The 24,035-nt window shown below is 27.7% G+C and overlaps 2 protein-coding genes across 2 annotated transcripts; both read left to right on the forward strand.

The window, feature by feature from the left end:
- Positions 1-1,339: 1,339 nt before the first annotated feature.
- Positions 1,340-2,119, forward strand: LOC121232306 (pathogen-associated molecular patterns-induced protein A70). The gene has a single exon (XM_041118045.1). It carries the CDS (start codon positions 1,340-1,342, stop codon positions 2,117-2,119), a length of 780 nt encoding a protein of 259 aa, XP_040973979.1.
- Positions 2,120-9,679: 7,560 nt separating this feature from the next.
- On the forward strand, positions 9,680-12,566 carry LOC107932284 (translation machinery-associated protein 22). The gene is made up of 7 exons (XM_016864253.2): positions 9,680-9,929; positions 10,015-10,086; positions 10,422-10,486; positions 10,581-10,662; positions 10,749-10,816; positions 10,907-10,990; positions 12,208-12,566. The coding sequence occupies exons 1-7, from the start codon at positions 9,782-9,784 to the stop codon at positions 12,262-12,264; spliced, it is 576 nt and encodes a 191-aa protein (XP_016719742.2). The 5' UTR covers positions 9,680-9,781; the 3' UTR covers positions 12,265-12,566.
- Positions 12,567-24,035: the final 11,469 nt, after the last annotated feature.

Consider the following 24,035-nt stretch of genomic DNA (forward strand, 5'->3'; position numbering starts at 1 on the left):
TTGAAAAAATAAGTTTCTTACAAAAATCCAAAAAAATGGGTACTAATAATTTTTCAAAATTCTCAAAAATAGAATAAAAATAGACTTTTTTTTTGAAGTGAAAAATTATAACCATTTAATATTATACGTAGTAGTTTGTTTGCATGTAATGAATGTGACAATTTAAAGTTCATATATGTTAGGACGGGGACAGTGTGGATCTACCTGTCATACATTGTGTTGTATGATAGCTGTTACAAAATTTTAACTTTTTTAATATGTAATTGGGTTTATATTTGATGGATTATTTGGTAAAATTTTATATATTATTAATAAATTTGAGAAATTGTTAAAATTGTTAATTAAGTGTAATTAAATAAGTAAAAATAATGATGTAAAAATTGGTTACGTAATTTGAACAAATTTTTATTATCCAAATCGAATTTACTTCTGTAGATAATAAATACAGATTCAAATAATGCATATCTGAATCCAGTTTATTTTTGTAAATAACAAATTTGAATATCCAAATTCATTAATCAATTTTGTTAATACATTAAATCAACAAATAGGAGACAATAAGTAAAAGACGATGATGACTAGGGACCAATTCACCCGTGACAAGCAAAGTGTCGTATGAAGCTAATGAGGGGAGGAGGAAGTAGAAAGCTAGGAGACTTAGGGTTTTTCTTGTAGAAACGATCCTTTAGCCTTTGTGTTTTAGGGTATATATAGGGGGAGCTACTCTATTTTGGAAGTGCCATACCATCAATAGTATGGGTAGCAAGATTGTCTGGGTGGTCGATTAGGTGACAGGTTCATTGCACATTATTATGTGATACTGCTCTAACATTGTCCTAAGAAGGTTTATAGTGAGTGGCTAGAAACGAGTCATTTGTAATGGGTGGTCTTTCAGTTGGTTTGAATGAGATTTACAAATGATCAATCATGAATGATTAGATAGAGGGCCACTTATGGACATCCGGGTAAAAGTATAGCAAGTTTACTTTTTTTTTTAAATTTTCATTTTAAAATGTTTTCATATTTTATTTATTTTAATTTCAATAATAAATAAATTTAAATCTAAAAAAAAAAAAATCAAGATATCCAACCCATCACCTTACTTTCCTGGAAGTAGAGTGTAATCCGAAAAACCGAAGATTGTTCCTATTTTCACTTTACTCGAGATTGAAATTGACTTGAAAGCAATTGCAAAGCTACGTGCACCATGCTGATACGTTGAGTTTATCTATTTAAGCCCTATAAAAAACAAACCATCCTTCTCCATATTGTCAGCTACCTTCATATTCCTTCTCCGACGACTCTCCGGCAACACTTTCACTTTACCATTACGTTCAATATGTTGGGTTTTATAGCCAGCTGGTTGACGCCGACGTCTTTGTTCCTCTTCCTCAACGTCGTCATCGGCACCATCTTCCTTATTTCCAATTTATCTCCTCCCAAACCACCGCCTCACGACCGCGGAGAATACTACTCAGCTCCACCACTCCAGCGAACTCCGTCGTTGCTCGACCGGGTCAAGTCAGTTAACTTTTCGACTTTCAAATTTTCTCTCCCGAACCCGGATTTCGCTGACGATTATCATCACCGACAGGAGGATAACAACTTAGAGCCACACCCGCTCGAGCGAGCACAGTCGATTCTCGAACGGGTCAAGTCTATTAACTTATCCCTCTACAAATACCCACCTCAAAACCCGGACCCAGTTTACGTCGAACCGTCCCTAACCCGAGCACCGTCGTTGTTACAGCGAGTCACCTCCTTTTACAGATCCGACTCCGGTAAACTAAACACAGAAACGGTTGACCACCCTGAAACAGATGAACCCGGTTCAACCAAACCCGAGCACAACAACAACAAGAACAACGTAAAGCAAATGAAGAAATCGGCGAGTGAGAAAACAACGGAAAGAGCCGAAGAAGACGAAGAAGAAGTGGAAAAGAGGCGACCGGTGACTACGAGGATAGAGAAAACGACGTCTTTCGGAGACGGCGACGATCAAGGCGTCGATGCCAAAGCAGATGATTTCATCAATCGATTCAAGCAACAGTTGAAGTTACAAAGACTGGATTCCCTGTTACGTTATAGGGACATGCTCAAGTCAAGGTCTAGCAACTAAAATTATGTAAGATTTCGCCATTTTTGTTACTTTTTCAAGGTTTCCACAAAAAAGAACATGGGGTTTTCGTAATTTATCCGGTTTTTGATGATCCGGTTTACTCCGACCGGTGAATGGGCAAGTAAAGGGTAGTAGTAGATATCTAGTTCAGGATCGAGAGTACTGTTTTCACAAGCATGAAAATAAAGGACTAATTCTGGTTTTAATCCCTCTTCTATGCTGAAATTTATGATTTAATTCTTATTGTGATTTAGCATAATTTGATTGTCTTTATTAGTAGGTCGGATTTGATAGCATCGTTAACGGTTTACTGCTAAAGTGATGAATCGATAATATGAATTTTTGCAGTAATGGAATTACTTATTAACAAAAAAAATCTATATCAACAGTAGTTAACAGAATTATCAAATTGGACTTACTAACAATACTCTAAAATAAAAGAATCAAATTATGCAAAAATTAAATATTTGTGATTAAATCTCAATTTTCAACATAGTAGAGGGACTGAAACCAGAATTAGACCAAAACTAAAAATGACCAATGGTTGCCCTTTGGTTTCTAGTAAATTTTGTCGACAATGATGGGGATGTACGCTTGCATGGTTTTAGACTTTTAGTGTGTTCAAAGCATCGAAGACGAGAATTGAATAATGTTTTTATAGGGACTTAATTGTGATATGTAGCCATGTTTATGACAATTAATGTAAATATACCATAATTATTTTGTTGCCGACTTCACCTTTCTTTTGTCGTAAAAAGCAATCTTACTTATAATTAATCATCATTTTATTGAATAGGATGTGTTAATGTCAACCAAATATTAAAAATTACGTCTAAAATTTGATCACATTAGATTAGGTTGTTTGGATAAGACATAAATATTTTTATATCAAATACGAAGTTCAAACTGAATTCAAATATCTAATCATTAGATTATGAGACATCCAACACAATAAAATTTATCTCATCCATTAGATTAATAATTAGTTGATATATCGATTTCAAAAAATAAGTTAAATTAATTTTTGAGTAATTTATTTAGAATTTATAAAAGATTGAAATTTGAGATAAAAAATTAGTGGTTAAATTAGTTGAATCGATTGTATAAATTTATTAATAGTTTATTTCATTATTGTTGAATCAACGGTTAAATTGATCCAATTAGTTGAATCAAGAACTTTTTAAAATTTGTGCACTAAATAATTGTCAATGTTTAAATTTGAATTTGTTTATGGGTTATTACTTGGTACATTGATAGGGTACTTTATTAACTTCATAAGCAAAGTTAAAAAACTGAAATGTATCTTGTTTATTATATATATATATTTAATATTTTAGTATATCTTATAAGATATTTGTCATCACCCCAACTCTATTTGTGGAGTTTAATAACATCACCAATAATTTATCAAATATTTTCTCTAAATCACAGACAAGACTTCTTGATTCATATTGTATGACAAATCAATAAATTTTGGAGCATCACATAAGGTACCATTGTAAAATGGATATTCAAAGTAAAACGGATTTAGAGGGGTGAATCCAAAAAAAAAATTTAGAGGCGCAAAATTGAATTATAAAATTTTGAAATGTCAACTATAAATTTTGTCATGTATTAATTTATTAATTTATTATCTTTGAAGGGATTAAATAGAATATTTTTCATTTTTTTACAATTTTGGAAGGACTAGAGCCCTACTTGCTCTGGTATCCCCATGAATTCGATTAACGAATATTAAAATATTAATATTTGCATCTACTTCAAAATTAAATATAAATAATAATTCAAATATCTAAATTCAAATATTAAAAAATATCATAAACATCTAAATCTTCCATCGAAATAAAACCCTAAGTTGTTCTCACCATTAAAATGCACATCCATGGAATTTTAACATGAGGTACACGTGGCATGTCACGTGTCATTGTTTGATTATTCCGTCAATCATACCAGTTTTTAACAGCACAAATGGATGGACTTTTAACAGAAATGATCAATTTACTCTTTAATCTAATGTACAATGACTAATTTGCCTATTTTTTAAGTAGGAGGCAAAATACAATCTAACTTTTAATACAAATACATGTGCTTTTACCTACAATAAAAAAATAGTACATGACTTATAAAAAACATTGATGACTTTATTTAAACATAATTAAATATTAATTAAGGTATCCACCACTGATAATAATAATTAATACCTTTCGTTGCGGGTGTTGTACGAAAAAAATAAAGGATTAATTATGACTATTTTTATAAACCGAATAAACTCTTAATGTGATTAAGGGATAAGTCAAGTGAAAGATTATCGTGACATTGCTGGTCACATTTGCCTTCTTAATTGTAAAGATTTGAAAAGATTACGGGTAGGACCGTATTTTTCATTGGGAGGATTAAATTTTGGGGTTGACAACAATCAAAATTTGATTGATCGAATTTTTTATTTCAACCATTTAATATTTGAAATTTTTTAAATAAAATTAAAAAATTTATTTACTAAAATGAAAAAATTGCATGATTTACAAATTGAAATATGGAGACCCCGATGTTCATAGTAAATTCTAACTTCATTTTTTTTTTCCTTTTTGATGGAAACTTTCTTTCCCTTTTGGTGCTAAAAGTAAGACATCGATAGGAGTACCTTTATAAAGGTCTACATATTTATAATTAGAAAGGAAAAATAGGCAAAAGTATTATTTTTTTTGATATTTTACCAACCTCTTCGAGTTCGAAGATGTTTCGTTGAGTTGTAGTTACTCTTGTAGTATCCAAAATAGTGATTATTGCTTTTAGCACTGATATAATTAATGTAACTTGCCATTTTTTATTAGGTTATGAATTTTGTTGATATTATGGACATATAGTAATTTATCTATGAATAATGATATGTTTGAAGTAACATAGTTGTTGAAGATTGGATCGTATCAAACAACCACATCCATGGAAATAACAAGATTGGATTGGGACTATATTGAAAACTTATTCCAATCATTCTATATTATCTTGAACTTTATTATTATTTTGCTTATGCTCTTTTAGCTGTAATTTTTAACAAATCTCAAACTCTTAAACATTTGGAGAGATTTTTATAGGTTTTGTATGGAAAACATTTTAGCACTTATTTATTCACTAAGAAACTAAAGAATCAGAGTATGATATGACTTAAATAAGTTATTGTTTTGGGATTAAATAGAGTAGATTATCTCGCTGAACTAGATTTCGCAAACATAGAACAATCGAATTGCATAAACAACCGTTTACGTTTTCTTTTTGTTCTTGTCATGATGTCTTCTTTAATGGGCATTGCAGATGGCACTTCCATTTGTATAGCCTAATTTCTTTGAGATTATCAATTATAGGTTCCAACTAATTCGATATTTTTTAGTGATATAAAAATTACAAATCTTATAAATAAATAAAAAAATATACCAAAAAGAACTTTATTTTATTTAAAGGTTCATTTATTTTGTTTAAAGGTTCGACCAAATTAAAATTGACCGTAATTATCTAATATTAAAGAATACAAAAAAAGGAAATAAAAAAATATCACAGAAACTAAAAGCTTCTTTTTGATGTACAAATAATGTGAAAGCCAATTGGAGTCACTCTTTAAAGCAAACTCAATGTGCGATTCCATGACATGCAAGAATCTCCTTTTATGTACTTTTCAATTAAAAAACAACTTAATACACATATTCAAAGTTTTTTTATATATATATTTTCAAATGATAAAAACAAGTATTTTAGCCTTGTTTAGGCTTAATGGATTTTTTTTATTCCTTTCCTGGGTGTTTAGTGTATTCTTATATCATGATTCTGATCAAATGTGATATATATTGAAACGTAATCTTAAGAAAATTAATCGAATGTGATTTTTTTGTAATGTGATTATTAGTAATGTAATTGTCGAGAAAATTACTTTACAACGTTAGATATACATTAAAAAGTAATCCCGAAAAAAATACATTATTATGTTCAGTACTAAATATTTTACCGAGAATGTGATGATAATTTACAAATTTACATTTATTAAATAAAAGATATTATTCATGTGTAAATGTTAAATGATAATATTTTAATTAATTAATTATTTCAAATTTGTCTTACATGTATTTTCTAAATATAACCATGCATATATAAAAGTATGTATTTGGAGAGAATATATATATATATATAATATGTTAAAAAAATAAAAAAGGATTAATACTTGATGCAACGTTGATACATAAGCTCATATACCAATGAATAATAACATGACATCTCATTATTAAATTAAACAAAAAATATGAAGGACTTGTAAATAAATACTAATGGTTTTATTTAAATATAACTGAAATTAATTGTAACTATTATAGATAAATATTAATAACTCTCAAATTTAGGATATTGAATTTAAAAGTTTAGGGCATAGAGTTGTAACATTTATTTATAATTAATTATTATTTAATTATGTTAAAATAAAATTATTAATATTTATTTATAAATCCCTCGCTATTTTTTATTTTATTTAATGATAATGTGTTATGTTTAAAATTTTTTCTTTGATTTATTAAAATAGACTTATATTTAAAAATTTCCTTTTAAATATGCATAAGAGATTTCATATATTAAAAATTTTATCACACATGTATTCGTGTTGAAATCACAAATTTAGAACATAAATGTGTGTTTAAAAATAATAAATTTGGCGAGAGAAAACATTTTATATTAAAAGTTAATTTTTTTAAAGTTTACTCAATAATTATTATGGATGTAATGGTAAAGAATCTGCTTATGAATCCATTAAACATAAGTTTAATCCCTCTATATGTTAATTTTAATTTTAAAAAAATATTATACCAAAAAATAATTTTTATACATTAGAAATTCTGTTATATCCGTAGATCTGTTCCCGACCCAAATGTCTGTCTGAAATTTGAGAGAGTTTTGGTAAAAATATTATGCCAAAAAAATGAGCTTGAGTAAATAAATTAGGCCCATTTAAAATATGGGTTGAGATTGGGCTTGAATATTCAAGGCCTGAGTCCAACCCGTTTTTAAGTTTATAATACTTTATATTATGTTTTTTTTATATATTATGTAATTTAGAACACATTAAAAAAATAAACATATACTAATATATAATACTACTCTAATGTAAACATTAAAATAATGTTAAGACTTAAGATGACTATATAAAAAATTTTAATAAATAAAAAATGTATAAATTGTTAAATATTAAAATAATATAATATAAATATATATTTTTAAAATTTAAAAATAATATGGGTGAGCTTAAAATAAGCCTGGGTTAATCTTTTTGCAAATATGGACAAGTTTGAGCAAAATTTTAAACTCATATTTTAAGTCGGGCCGAGTTTAAGTAAGCATAAATTATGTTAATATCATGCTTAGGCCCGACCCATAAGCACTTCTATATATGCGCATGCGCTTAAAAATTATGTATATAAAATTGATGGAGTTAATAAAATATACATAATAAAATTAAAATTTTTGTTAAGTTGTAAATTTAAATTTTTGTTAATCAGTTGGCATGGATTCAAATATCATCATATATATATTTATATAAAAAGACAAAAGTACCCTTCAATAATATTATTTATTTTAAATAAATATAAATTATTTGAGAAATTATACCTAGTATGAAATTTTGGATCCATAAGTTTGAGCTTATGATTTTTTTATTAGTGAAAAAATAACATAATTTTGTTGGTTAATTCTTTTTGGTTTAAAAGAAATTTAAATTATTAATTCAACTAATAATTATCTAAAGGAATTTTGGGCTGGGTTGAATATAATCTGTTACAAAATGTCAACGTGGTCCAGCCCAATCTGAGTAATGAACTTTTCTATTCAAATTAAAGGCAAAAATACCTCTCTAGTCCCTTTTAATTTTAATATTGAGCAAATTAATTCCTCTGAAAATAAGTGGAACAACTTAACCTTTAGCAATTTCGAAAGTCAGACAATTAGTACTAGACTTCACTTTTGTGCTAATTTGTCTTACTTTTAATTAGTATAATAATTTTGGCCTTTAATATTTATATATTCTATCAATTTAATCATAATTCCCATAAATTTAACTCTCAATATTTACAAATTCTACCATTTTAACCCAACTTTATTTACTAAAATATTATAAAAATAATACGAGTTCCAAATTATTTACCAAAATATTATCGTTTGAACAATAACTTGAATTTTCACAATTTTTTATATTCACTAGTAATTTGAGATCTCGAGATAGTAAAAATTTTCTGTTTTACTAAAGTCTAGATATCAATCTAACATGCCATATCGAGATCTCAAATCACCACCAATAATAACTATTTGAGGCCAAAAATTACCTTGGGATTTCTAAATTGCCATAAATAGTGGTAATTTGGTGTTAAATTTATTAAAATATTATTGATTTCATATTATTTTGATAAATAATTATAAATACATAAGTTTAAGTAAATAATATATATTTTTATAATATTTAAGTAAAAAAAGCCCATTCAACTTCAATCACAGCTTTTAATTATCCCAAAAAAGAATAAATGTTTTCGTAATACTTCATAAAAAATGTTCTTAATTTTTCTTTATGGTAATATTTTCTGATAGAATAATTTGTTTTCAGGTTCAAAAGAATATTTTGATGGAAAATTAATTTTTTTTATTTGTGAATATTAAATTAAAATCAAATCAAATTTAATAAAACCCAAAGAAACCGACCCTAGATTATAATTTTAAACCTGATTTTAATTTAAATAAACTGCATTAGTAGTCATCTAACTATTAGTAAATTTTTTTTTATTATCTAACTATGAAAAGTTACAAAATGGTCACTCAACTATTCAATTTCGTCATTTTTATCATTAGTCAGTTAATGGTGGTAGCTTTTAAATTAGCACAATAGCAAATTTAACCTTCAATATTTATAAATTATGTCAATTTGGTCTTGATTCTAAAAAAAATTTAACCCTCAACATTTATACATTGTGTAATTTGGTCTTTTTTGTTGTAATTTTTCTTTTCTTTGTGACATTAAAGGTTAATTTTAGAAGAATAAGAAAATATGAAAAGTATTATATTGGATATTTGGATGTTTCCCTTTTTTGTATATTTTAAATCAAATCGAGTTGATAAATTTTGTTTATTTTTTAGCTTTTTAGGTAAAAAGGTCATGAAGAAAAGCAAACTACAAAAAAAAAAAGATCAAATTACACAATGTGTAAATGTTGAGAGTTAGATTTTTTTAGAATCAAGACTAAATTGACAATATATATATGTTGAAGGTGAAAATTGCTATTATGCCAATTTTAAAAGTTAGCGCCGTTAGTCATCTAGTTACCAAAAAGGAAAAATTAAATAGTTAGATGACTATTTTATAATTTTTCATAGTTAGATGACTAAAAAAGAAATTTACTAATAGTTGAGTGACTATTTTGTCACTTTTCATAATTAGATGACCAAAAAGAAATATACCAATAGTTGGGTGACTACTAGTGTAGTTTACCCTTTTAATTTTCTAGATTTTTCGCCCTAATTGAAAACACATATTATCATGTGAAATTGCGTTTTCGGAACGCTGCGTTTTGGTTCTTTCATACAAGTTTCAAGCAAGTCCTACAGTGAAGCTAAGAGAAGAGAAATTGAAATCCTTGAGGCGGCGGTCCAATGGCGGAGAAACCTCAACCGGTCGTCGTTCAATACTGTCAAGTCTGCGGTTTGCCCGCCGAATACTGCGAGTTCGGATCCGAATTCGATAAATGCAAGCCCTGGTTGATCCAAAACGCGCCCGACCTGTACCCGGATCTCCTCAAAGGTAACCGCCGTTGAGTTAAAAAACTTGAAACAGATCTTTTGATTTTATTTTTTGAATAATTTTTTTATTCAATTTACATTTGCAGAAGCGAATGCTAAAGAAGCTGATAAAGTTGCTGATCAATTACAATCCACTGGCATCTCTTCTGCTGATTCAGGTTAATTTTAATTTGTAAATTGTAATTCTCTTTTACTTACTTTAGATTTCGGTTTGAATATCAGTCAGATCTGATTTGATTTTTGTTTGTGTAACTTATTTTTGTATTTCACATTCTAATAATTGTTGCAAAAAGATGCTGTTCATTTAATTTTTACATTAATGCATACTATTCAAAATGCTTCAACTTCTTATATAACGAACACATATGATCCGTGGAGTTAAAGCTTAAAAACCATGCTTAATGATGCATATTTTCTCTATGTGCGTGATTACTGGTGTCATTAGTTTTGTTAATTGATTTTTTGCTTAAATGTTTTCCTTACTTGGTTGCAGGTAGTAGTTCAGAAGCTAAGCAAGAGGAAGTTAAACGTCTTCCTGGTGGGAAAATTAAAAAGAAAGTACAATCACAAACTCTTCTATGCATAAAAACATAACTTTAGTGGATTCATCCAGTCATTTTTATAGAATTGAAATTTGGATTTTCTCGTGTAGGAGAAGAAAGAAGTTGTAATTGAAAAGGTTGTGCGGAACAAACGCAAATGTATAACTACTGTAAAAGGCCTGGAACTTTTTGGTGAGCCAGATGCTTGTTCTTTGCTTTCTAAAGTGTAACATGATGTGAATGTCAATATCTTATTATCGTGCTTTGACTTGGGTCAGGTGTAAAATTAAGCGATGCTTCAAAGAAACTTGGAAAGAAGTTTGCCACAGGAGCCTCTGTTGTAAAGGTGCAATACTTTGTGGAAAAGATAGATTAAATCTTTTTTTGTTGTAATATCTCATCGTTTTGTGCCTATTTTCCAACTGATTGGTTTCAGGGGCCAACTGACAAGGAACAGATTGATGTTCAAGGAGACATATCTTACGACATTGTGGAATTCATCACCGAAACCTGGGCTGATGTAATACTCATAACATTCTGGCCTTCTTTAATGTTCTATGCTAATTTGCATCTCTCTCCATTTCCGTGTTTCAAGTTCAATGATCAACTTCATATAGCCAGGCTTTTCCTCTTATACTAAGTTGTTCAACCAAACTAGAATAAGCATACATCCAGCCTTATAAATCAAGATAAATAAATAAAAGCAATCTATCTCTCTTTATAACAATTCAAGTTGTACCCAATAATGCTAGCTGTCCCTCCTTATATCAGTTCTCCCAGCCAAAATAAGCTAGTGTGGTATGTAATTGGTTGATGTAAACCATATAAGAGACACTTTTCTTTCTTTACTTTCTTTTCCATTCTCTCACGAAGTAAACATGCATCCATGAGGGAAAATAGAAACTGGTGCTGCAACTTTGCATTGGTTAATGTACCCTTTTTTTGTTCACATTGCTTATTGCTATGCTTAATGGATGCACCTTCTACATGTACACCTGCTGACACCTGTATCACTGTTGAATTCTGTTAAAATTCATTTGGATATTGTCATTTTGGCATAAAAGAAACAAAAGAAAGTGTACTTCTTTTTTTATTATATGTGTTTTTTCTTCTTTTTAAAAGACCTAAAAGCACGAAAAGAGGAAACGGTGTTTTGAAGTTTCTGAAACCTTGATACAATGACTTGTTGAGTAATATCAAACCTATAATGTGCGGCTGAAGAATCGTTGAGGGAAGGGCCTAAAATTTCTTGTAATTATACCTAATTTAGAATTTTGTGCTAAGATTAGAAAAAAATATTGTAAATGTTTTTCAGATTGCCATGGCTCAATAAGAATTGGTGTTCTCTGAATATTTTCTTTAATGAAGCAATTTGAAATTTGTTTATTTGTTATCCCTTTTCCTTTTATTAGTTGGTGATTGGAATAAGAATTTGAAAATGTTGATTTTTTTTAATGAGTTGGTGAGAGTCATGGATTCATGGGTTATTGGTTGTGCGGTAGTAGCAGCAGAAAAGTATTTCTTTCTTTTTTGGTCAAGTTCGCAAGAAAGGCTGAGATGATTTTCATTTTTCCCATGATTCTGTATCTCCATTATGTTTTAATCCTTTACTGGCTGCCTTCATCATCATCTTTTTTTTAAGGTTTATCTACTTGCCCTATTGTTTCGCTCTACAAAATTCTTGTACAATAATCATGTTATATTTATAACCAACTTCTATTTTCCTCTCTTCCTTAGGTCCCGGAAACTGCAATTTTCTTTATCGAGGATGGAAAAAAGGTTCCAGCTGCTTGATTTTAAAAGGAAGGCTGATACATGATAGGGATCGCAGTATGTCTTCCTTTTTGAATAGGACTCTGTAAGATGTATTATCCCATCAAATTGAGAAGTTTGCTGCTTTTCAAAATTCAGAAGGCAGTATGACATTTTTCTTCTTTAAGAGTCACTTTCTACACTTTTGCTGAAATAGTATAATTTTTGCTGTTGAAATGAACATATATGTGCATTTAAGTAACAGATGTGGTCTTTGTATAGTGGCAACTATCAATGGTGTACACTATTTTCATTTAATGTAGAATTTCCTTAACAATATGCTATTTTAATTTGTTCATTGTGCTTCTTTGTTTTGCTTATGTTTGTGCCTTCTATTGAATATTAGTGTCTTTTGTGTATTATAATTTTTCTTTAAACCAAAATGATCTCCATGTAGTTTCCTACCATTCTATTTTCTGGTTGGATTAATCTTATACAGTTAAATGTAATCAAGATTTGGACCCATTTGAAGACTCTGCAATCAGATGCATGTTTGATGGTTGTAAAGATGCTGCTATAAAACCAAGGTAATGTATCTAGAAACCAACTTTGTGCCTGACAGAGTAAGGTATTTCTCCAATAATACAGGATGCGTGTTTGAGATGTTATGATTGTAAAGTGATTGCATGTCTGAATCATTCATTTATATGAGTAGTTAACTAACATGGATAAGTGGTGGACAATCACAAGTGGAGATGGATATTCTCGATATGATATAAAGATGGTAGTGACATGGACAGTCCTTTGTGTGTGTATTGATAGGATGGTTTGATGGTGCTAGTTTGATGGTTTGATTGCAATGAGCTGTAAGCTAGTCTCAAAGATTCAATTATTAGTGGCTTGAGGGTGAATACTAGGGTGAAAAAGACTTAGAACATATATTCAGTGCACTAGGCCATGTTTTTGAATGGCATGAATAAGCATTTTGAAACTAGCTTCTGGACCAGTATTTACAATGATATTTGAAATTGCAATCATTTTGGGGTTAAAGTAATTTTCCTAGTAAACCTCCATGGCTAGTTGGATTGTTTGCCTTTCTTTCTAGATATGTTAATTTAGAATCATGATGTTATGAAGTTGTGAATAGGATTGTGTCACAGGACGATTGGCAAGGAAGTCGAGATCAATTCTTTTTCTTTGCCTCAATTTTTGGAATGACCTATTTTGGTTGACAATTCAGACTCATCAAAGGGAGCTTGAAATCTTAGGACTCATTAGAGAGAGAGAGAGCGAGAGAGAGAGAGCCTGATCTCTTTGTTTGATACCATTTGTCTTATAAGGAAGGTTTTCAATTCAAAACCCAAAAGGTAGTTGAATTGGTCAAACCATCTATTTTTGGTTTGATTGGTCTAACTGATAATAAATTATGGGTAAATTATACCCAATGTCGCTGAATTATTCTAAATTATAAATTGGTAATTTAATTTTAAAAAGTTACAAAATAGTTATAGAACAATTTGAAAATTTTCATTTTAGTTTTTGGGTTGTTAAATTTTTGAGATGTAGCTGTTAAATTATTGTTTATCATATATTATATAATATATATTAGCAATGTAATTTTCACGTGGCTTTTAAAACAAATGTTTTGGGTTTTTTTTTTAAACTTTTATGCATTGTTTGGTTATTAGTGTAATAACACGAGTAAAAAAGTTACTTATTATTTATGTATTACAATAGTTAAGCATAAAATAAAGAATAGTTATTAGGAATGTAAACTTGAACTTAGAAAGATGAGCAACAACTCTTGTAAAAAATAAGACCTCTTCAAAATAAGTGAAAAATTTTCTTCCTCTTTGCTAAAATTGAGTAATTGGAGTGGCTAACTATTACCAATTGAATTAGTTTATTGCTAACTTCTATACTAAAACATGTGTAAAAAATAATACACTTACAAAATGTAGCACTAATCAATTAACCTAACCTAAATTACTATGTTGTAGGTTTTTTTTATGAATGTCTTTAAGTAAGCTTAGTATTTTTAGATAAAAAAAAAAGGCCAGGTTTAATTCATTAGAGGATGAAAAAAAGGCACACAAATTGTTTTTTTTAAAAGCCACATGAAAATTAGTGGTTAATATATTTTATATATGATAAATAATGATTTGAAAGCTACATCAACCATCTATTAAAGATTTAACAACTTCATAATTTGAATGAGGTTTTGAATTGTTTAGTTATCGTTTTATAATTTTTTGAAGTTAGCGATTAAAATATAAACTTTCGAATAGTCAATAATTATTTTGTAATTTTTTGAAGTTAAGTGACTAAAATATAAATTTATATATAATTTAGTGACTTAAAGTGTAATTTACTCATAAATTATTAAAAATTCACAAAAAAATTAATGAAAAATAGAGAAAACTGGTCAACTAAGTAATTTTAACATGATTTAATTAATTTTGAATAATTCATGAATTAATCGATCTAACTGAGTAGTCTAATTTATTTTAAACAGCATTGCCCATTGATACCACTCTGATTACCTAAATAGTAAAATAAACGATTAATGTTCAAGAAAGTAAAGAAATCATAAGCCTTAATCAGAGAACTAAAACTAATGGTCTGTCCTAAGGTAGGTTGGGCTACACCTTGTTGTGCACAGTATCTAGTAGAATAATTGTTCTTTTCTTTTTTTCATAGAACAATTGTTCTTCATTCTACAATATCTTGCATTTTCTTCACTCCAATAGATCAACTGCAATTTTAATTTTCTGTCTTGTAAAACTGGTCTGCTACGTTGGGAAGAAAAGATGGCGATAAAATTAAAATAGATTAATTTCACAGTGTGAGTATTAGATATAAGTATTTTTTTTTTATATTTAGAATATATTTAGAAATTATATCTCTATATCTATAAGAACATGAGTGCTGACCATGAATATTTCGGAAAAAAAAACCCAAACAATGCATTAAAAAAAAATATCATCCTTTTGTGAGCGGAACCTTTTTCTTTATATAATCATGTATCTTTATCAGTTTTATGGTCTAACAATAATCTTGTTCGGGTAATATGATATTTAGGTAAAAATCCTTTCAACAATGATAATTTTAGAATTAGACCTCAATCTAAATGCCTATGAAAGAATTTCACTATCATTTCTTCTAACCACCTATTAGAAATTGTGAGCAAAATTTAATTGGGTAAAAATAACTTAGAGATTCTAATAATAGAAACTAGATTGTATTTTGCTCCATTTATTAAAAAAATGGGTAAATTAGTTCATCTACATTAGATCAAATAACTAATTGGTCATTCCATTAAAAATTTGTTTATATATATTAACATAATTAGATAATATTTTCAAGAGAAAAAACTAATTTATTTTTTTATCTAACATATAAATATTTATTTATCCATCTTTAAATAAATAAAATAAAATAAAATCTAATTTTTAGTATAACAACTTCCATAATATTTATAATAAGCCAAATTTTGGGATTAGTGCTATTTTTTAAATTGGCAATAATGTGAAAATGCTAACAGCTGTGAAGTGTACTTATTTCGAATCTAATTCATCTTTTTTTTTTTTGATAATTCTACAGTACTGCTATGAAAATGTGAAATACAATTAGAAAGGGGAAGCTGATGTGATGTCTTAGAGAAACATTTAAAGCCAAATTAATCTAACCAGCTACCTGTTTCTCTCCATTTTAGCCTATCTCTCTTTTTCTTTTCTTTTTTTAAGCTTCAATTATTAGCGTTAATATATAATTTGGTGCCATTTTTTTTTCTAATATAGTATTTATATTATTTTTTCGTCCAATCTGATATTTATATTTAATATAAATTAGATGCTTTTGGTATTAAAAAGTAATATTTGAGTTTTAGAGTTGATTTGATAAAAATTCATAATTAGCTAATAATATTAATAATTAATTTTTTTTAAATAAATTCTTAAAATCGAATTAAATCATATTCATCGGACTGTATGTGATAAATTAAACGCAAACTTAAAGAAATTCACAATCAACACTAAAGTTTTTCTATTAACAAAATCATAAAAAAATCAAACATAATGATATTAATAACTAAATTTGATCAAATCAACTCTAAAATTTAAATTAAACACTAAAAAATTAACATAATTATTTTTGAGTTCTAAACCATATAACTTTTATTAAATAAAACTATCAAATAATATATTAAGGATAATTATTATTACTGTCTTCCACCACTACATCATCTCCATCATCATCGACACAATCATCATACCTATTTCCAGCCAGAGCAGCCAACATTTTGTTTTACTTCACACCCTGTAAGCATTTTTTGTTTAAATGGTAGTGTGAAAAACACATATGCTTTTTTGTATTTTCACTAATATATCAAAATAAGCTGAAAGCAACGTTCGAGCACAGCTCTCCCACGAGTGAGTTTGATCATCATGTTCACATTCTGAAACTGCTTCCTATCGTCCCTGCATTTTCAACATCATAGTTGTCCCACACACACACATTATCAAGTTATTCCAGTTGTTATTTTTCCTTTTTGTCTCTATCATGCCAGTTCGTTTTTGTTTTTTTTTCCCTCTCTCTCTATATGCCATATCTGAGTAAGAATCTTTTGACATTGTGTTACTTTTATGTTTTCCTTTATATATTTTTCCCGAATTTTAAATTTAGTCTTTTAAATTAAATTGTTAAAATTATTTTGTTAAATTTTAATTTATTATAACGTCATTTTGTTAGTTATATTGTTGTCGAATGTGTATTTCGATTGGTGTAAAATTAAAATAGTTTTAATTTTTAAAAAAAAATTATATGATTAATATTTTAACAATTCAATTGTTAAATTTATCAAGATATTTAAACTTTTCATGCATGTAATTTTTTAAATCGATCTGATATTTTTGTCATATTAATCTAAAATATTGTTTATATTAATATGTATTTAATGGTTGGAAGTTTTTTTTACATAAATCAAATAGTTATAATTTTTTTAATTTACACGAAACTTGACCTGTATGACGCATGACATATAATGATTGGATTGTTAAGATATTAATAATATAAAAGGTTATAGAAGAGAGTAAAACAATTTTAATTTTATAATGGTGGTTCACTCTCCATTTACAATAGTGTAGAACATAAATGATTTTACATTTTTTTGTAGCTTTTTATATGATTAATATTTTAACAATCCAATCGTTAAATTTATCAAAATATTTGTACTTTTTATGCATATAAATTTTTTAATCGATTTGATATCTCTATAATATTTACTAAAAATATTGCATATGTTAATATATATTTAACGGTTCAAAGTTTTTAAATAAAACGAATTGTTAGAAAATTTTAATTTATGTTAAACTTGAAATGCATGATCTGACATACATAAAGCATGAACTATGATGATTGGTTGTTAAAATATTAATCATATAAAAAGATAAGAAAATCTGAAAAACCACAGTGATGTAAGTGAAATTTTTTCGAATATATGGGAACTTTTTTTAAGATATATATATATATATGAAAAGTTAATCACCATATTGTGAAATTTATTAATGTCATCAGAGGTGTAGTCAGGGGGGGCTGGCATGGCCCAACCCTTCCTAAAATAGAAAATTTTATTTTAGGCCCTTGAAAAGTTATAAAAATTTTAAATTAGTAAAAGTAAAATTAAAAAATTAATTATAAAAAATTATAAAAATATAAAAATATAAATTATAAAAAATTAAATTATAAAAAATTAAAATTTCATCCGGCCCCCCTTACAAAATTTTCTGACTTCACCCCTGAATGTCATATTTATAAAAATTATATATTTATATTAATATTAAGTCTTTGATAGAGATAGCATCGTTTATTAATTGATTCTCGACTCAATTGTGAAATTATAAATAAATTATTATTTTTATAAAGTAATAAATATTATTTTTGGGGTTTTCATCCTTTTATGTTTCATTTATACTAGGGTTTGAACTAGAGATATTATAATTTTAATATTTTGATTTTATCATTTTAATCAAAATTTTATTTAGTTATTTTTTAAATAAATTTATTATATAATTTTTTCACCTAAATCATGGCTATGTTATAATCTAATATAATTAACACATAAAAGCACTAATTATTTTTTTAACTTTACTTGTGGAGTTTTTGTAATTTTTTGAGCAATGTGTTATTATTTGATACAAAGATAATGGAGTTTTTTTTTTTTAAACTTTACAAGTTTCATTAAAAAATCTACATATGTTTCATTTGCTTAATTTTTAGTTTTATAAATATAAATAAAATACACATGATAATTTTTTTATCTAATAATTATCCATAATATAATTTGAATAATTATGATCAAACTCAAACATAAGAATGCACTGTTGCACTAAGAACTTGAATACATCTAGACTATAATTGAATTTAAACTTTAAAACTCAAAATTCCAAAAGTTCGTTATCATATCTATTATTTTTAATATAATGTTTAAAATTACCTATAATTTCTCTTCAACCTTTAAATAGGAAGATAATGTACTTTACTCGTAACCTCTTACACTGATAATAATACTGATACTAATTATACTAATACTCAATCGATAGAACCACCCATATTCTAACATTTTCGTTCGAATCATACTATATATATATTTATTATGATGACAAAATAGCAACCCTATCAAGAATTGCTTCTCTATTTAACATATGTAACTGCAAATTCGAGTGCTTCTCTATAAATTATGTGAGTTTTTTTTTTTAATTTGTGTTAGTTTTAAATATTATTGTGTATATTGTCTAAATTTATTTAATTTTAAGTTTGAAAAATTCTACCATGATTTTAATTATAATTATTTGAATGTATTGTAATTGTGATGGTATTTATAAAAAATCATAATTATAATAAAATTATAATAAAATATGAAAAAATAATTGAAACTCTCTCATTAAAATTATTAAATGTTAATCTATAATCATGATTAAAATTTAAGTTCATGCTGCATTATAGGTAACCCTACAAAAAGAATATATAGGCATATTAGGGTGCAAATTTTTCAATGCTTAAAGCTAATCATTTCATTAGCTAGAAAAGCTTGTTTAGGCCAATTGTTCCTATTATCTATATGGGACAAAATGAGAATAATTGTTGGCTCACTAATCATATAATCAGAATAATTGTTGTAAACATGAAATAATATATAAAAAAACCCATTTTACACAGCAGATACTTTAGAAAATCATAGTTTTCTTTTGGCTAATTAGGCCGAAAAGTAGGCAAATGTTGGTGTATTTCCATGGAAATTGGTGCACTATATTGCAAACAACCCTTTTAGCCATGGGGATTATTAAATATTGAAAAAACACATTAATCTTTTTTATTAGAAGTAATAGAACAGAAAATTCATGATTATAGAATAACATTTAATAATTTTAATGAGAGAGTTTCAATTATTTTTTCATATTTTATTATCATTTTTTTTATAATTATGATTTTTACAAATACCATCACAATTACAATACATTCAAACGGGTCCTATTGCAGCTAATTATGCAGATTCAGCAGAGGCAGGGGCGGTGTTTATTGCATTGGATTTGTTCTTATTCATAGGATGGAAGATTAATGGCTAACTTATTGTAGAAATTGGTTTAAAAATGGTGTACAATTGGTGTCTGAATAAGGATATGAGATCATGGTCGTTACAAACAACATTTTCAAATATTGATAAGAAAATTGAGTAGGTGGGTAGTATAGTATTCTCAATGGCAGATCAGAAAGGTATTGAAATGGCTTCAACCTTGACGGTAGTAGGTAGTAATTGTGGTGACATGTTTAAAATTTGGTGATGAGTTTTTTCTTTGATGCCGAGAATTTATTTTTCAATTATAGGAAATGTTTCATGGTGGTATTTCGTAAGTTGTTCCTTTGAATACTGTTTTTGTTGTATTTACAACAGATCAATTTGAATGAAGTCAAAAAGAAAAAAAAGAAAAAAAAAACAAAAGGGTGGCCAATAAGTTGTACTTAAGTTGTCAATTTCATTTCATTTTATTATCCAAAACATGATCTTGGCTAATAAGAATGTGACACTCGATTTGTTCTTATTGGATGTTGTATTCTATTGAAGTAAAGTGAGACGAAATTGATATAATTTTTTTATATTCTTCTTATTCATTTTTATAGTTCATATTCCAAATTTATAACTATCCCTAAAAAATACCACTACCATAAAGGTGGCCAAGGCAAACAACATTATTTTGAAGAGATGTAGAGCTATGGAATCTAAAGAGGGTAGAGGCATTGGCTCCTATTATAGGACGTATCTTCAAATCTCAGCCCCCCATAGTACCGACAGTTCCCAAGCACAAGCTTATATAAAAACTCAACAACTTGCAACCACGAGTGGGGTCTTTTATTATTATTATTATTATTATTATTATTATTACCTGCTAGACTCATAGCCAAAACTTCCCAACTTAACCCCATAGCCAAAACTTCCCAGCTTAACCCCACATACATCACCCCCTAATCTTAGTATCATGTAAAACACTTCCCCCAATCAAGTACCCATTTCTTAATCTACATTTGAGGTGATTATAGTCAGGTCGAAATAGGTTTAGGTAGGGTTGAGTCTATGTTTAGATAGATAACTTGTATTGACTATCGAAGCAGTTGACTCTCACAAATAGAGATATAAATGTGATTGTTTGGATTGACAAAAAATTTGACATGACCGAAGTTAAATTTGTCCTAGATTTGTTTATGAATTTATTCACTTATGATGTTAATTATGTGATTCAATGAAATCTCAAGTAAAAGACTATATGTCTTAACTCATATACTTTGATGTATTCAAAACCTGAGTTCTCATGGTAGTGGGTTGTACATTGGTACATTGGGTACATAACTTCTGCATGGCATGACAGCAATTACATTAATAGTGAAATTCATAGCTCAAATAAAGAGTAAATGATATTCTCTCACTATAGCATTGTATAGATTAGGATGGTTAACATGACTTCGAGTAATTCTTCTGAACAAATGACTATAATTACTATTTGTATGTAATGATCATTTTCATAATGGAAGATACAGTGGTGACCATGGGATAAAATGGATTGAATTAGATGAATAGATTTAACTTGAAGAGATTAAGGGTATCATGTGAGGGTAACACACATATAACAAGGTCATTAGATAAAAGCTATATAATAGGGACTTCAATCATTGTACTTTAGTGGAATGGTTTCGTGACTAAATAATTCAAATATGTTTGATCGGTTTCTTCGCTAGCTCAACACAACTTTGTACGGATTGCATAATAAGAACTATACGAATGATTGGACGAAAATATTGAATAAGAAATAGATTGCAAGAATTATTATCTGTAGTCAATGTGTTTTCTCGAAAGGACAATAGATGACTAGAAATTATTTTGATTTTTTGAGGTATTATTTAACTGTATGAAACTAAATAATTGAGTTCAAAGTGAAAATTGAATTAATTAGTTATCATAGTCATATTTTAATTAGGCAATTAAAATAATTTATGCATAGATTCTATTACGATAAAGTTGTCATCATTTTAATAAAATTAAAATTGAATTATATAAATTAATTAATATTAAAAATAGTAGATAGAAAACCTTTGTAACTAGATTGAATAATTATATGAACTTGTTTTGATACAGATTAAGACTGGCGACCGGTAAACTCGATACAAATTGACTTGAGAAGACTGATAGGGCATATGTGCCATGACACACAATGAGTAAAATTCCTTGGTTTTGCCTACCTCCTCATTTGGGGAGTACTAGTGGACTGCATTTTTTATTAAATAATTATTTTTTATGCTTATTTAATTTAAATATAACTCTTGTGTTTTTTTGTCTACATATAGATGACTTAGGGATATCGAAATTAATATGTAACACTAAGGGTAAATACTATCGAATTTTAGTGAAATTTTATGAGTTTTTTTTAACTCAAACAAATTCTATTTTTTTGAGCTTTCTAGTTATTAATTTATGAGATTATAATTGCTTTCTTCTTGGTAATTATAATTCAAATATGGAATATTTAATTTCAGTTTTGGATCCTCTATTTAGAGGAAGTCGACTTCCTCTTTAAGAAATCTCAATTTTTATTTTGTATTCAGTTCTTTAAGTTAGAGCCTACTCTTTAAGTATATGTGAGTACGATAACAATGGAAAAGATCATTTAGTTGAAAACTTGAAGGATTTGGACTCTAGTTGGATAGTTCAACAAATCTAGCATCCCATATTTTCATTTTCAGCGCCTCTCTCAAAGCTTGAAAACACAAGTACTATATTTGATTAGATTTATTACTATAGATATCATGATAAATGTTTTTTTTAATGAAAAAAGTTTAAAATTCTGCTATATCAACTCAAACATTTTTCATACCAATTTTTTTCCACAATTGGCCTCAGAGCCTAGGTTATGTTCTGTCTATTGATATAAATTAATGATCAAATAGTTTCCTCTTTCTTTTGTGTGATTAAATTAATAGAAAGTGATATTCTCAATCTATTACATGTATGAATATAATTATAAATGAATCATATATTTGTTATCATTTAATTTTGTCAAGGTTGTGGTTTCTAGAATTAGAATGATTGTATTTAGGTTATATTTATATATATAATTAGATTGTGGACTATAATCTGTACATGTTTTTTATTTTTATATTTTGCCATTAGAAAATCTTGTGAGTAGAAAAAAAAAGAGGACTAGAAATCTAGTAATGAAAAATCCAAACAAAGACCCCGGACTAGATAATTGGAAAAGCTGACACCATCCTAGGGAAAATTACCTATAGCACCTTCTCAACCCTTAAATAAAAGGATAATGCGCTTCAGAGCGCTTAAAGTCACATTCTCTAATATTAACAACAATACTAATATTAACCGAGTTAAAACTCAATCTATTATAAATTTACATTGCACACATTATCAAATAGTAATTAGCATAAAATAATAAATAACTGTTCTCAATTTAAAACAGAAGAAACTGTCCTTTATTCTTTAATTAAAAGAAAAAGTAACAATGTGCACAGTAAAGAAGGAAATTTTAAGCAACTTTTGAACTCTCTATCGAGACCAGATTATGGTGTGTAATTAAGGAACAACATGATTAAGGAATTTGCTTTTATTATTTGTACTTTATTCATGCACGCATGGGTGGCTATGATTGCGTTACGTGACATAGATTTTGTGGCGGTGCAATGTCTTAAATGTTTTGGACCAATGTATGTGATGTTGTGGGCTGGCATCGATCCCCATAAAGATTTTCAATATCTCTCACAAAACAGTCCCCCCACGAGTTCATTCCCCATGTTTTTCTGCACGAGCGTTTTGGGGGGGGGGGCGCCTTTGCCTTATTTTTTCTTTGCTTCTCATGATATCAATGCTACAATTAAAGACTTAAACAAAAGTCATTGAACCTTCCTCTCTCTATGTGTAGTGTTCATCATGAAGAAGCATATGTTGACATTTCACACGTGATTTAACTTTTTTTCATATTTGTTTTATGGTTTATTTTGAGGTTTGTATTTACACTTTTTAATAATATTGTCTTTGATATTTTAAAATGCTATGAAAATGGTTAATATTTAATGTATCATTGATAGTGTATAATTTTGTTTGTTGTTAGTGAATTAGATGATGATATATTATGTAAGATGAAGTGATTTCTTTGAAATTAAATGATGATACATCAATGCATTAAATATAGGGTTAATATACAATTTGGCACTTATATTTGGCTTCAATATTTAATTTGATACATGATTTTTTTTTG

Source organism: Gossypium hirsutum, chromosome A07, assembly GCF_007990345.1.
Source record: "Gossypium hirsutum isolate 1008001.06 chromosome A07, Gossypium_hirsutum_v2.1, whole genome shotgun sequence".
NCBI classification, from domain to species: domain Eukaryota; kingdom Viridiplantae; phylum Streptophyta; class Magnoliopsida; order Malvales; family Malvaceae; genus Gossypium; species Gossypium hirsutum.

Excerpts from the sequence above, each read along its gene's own strand:
- LOC121232306 (XM_041118045.1), top strand. The coding sequence starts at position 1,340 with ATGTTGGGTTTTATAGCCAGCTGGTTGACGCCGACGTCTTTGTTCCTC.
- LOC107932284 (XM_016864253.2), top strand. The coding sequence starts at position 9,782 with ATGGCGGAGAAACCTCAACCGGTCGTCGTTCAATACTGTCAAGTCTGC. Across the intron at positions 9,930-10,014 it reads GTACCCGGATCTCCTCAAAG|AAGCGAATGCTAAAGAAGCT; the intron begins GTAACCGCCGTT and ends TTACATTTGCAG. Across the intron at positions 10,487-10,580 it reads GTGGGAAAATTAAAAAGAAA|GAGAAGAAAGAAGTTGTAAT; the intron begins GTACAATCACAA and ends TTTCTCGTGTAG.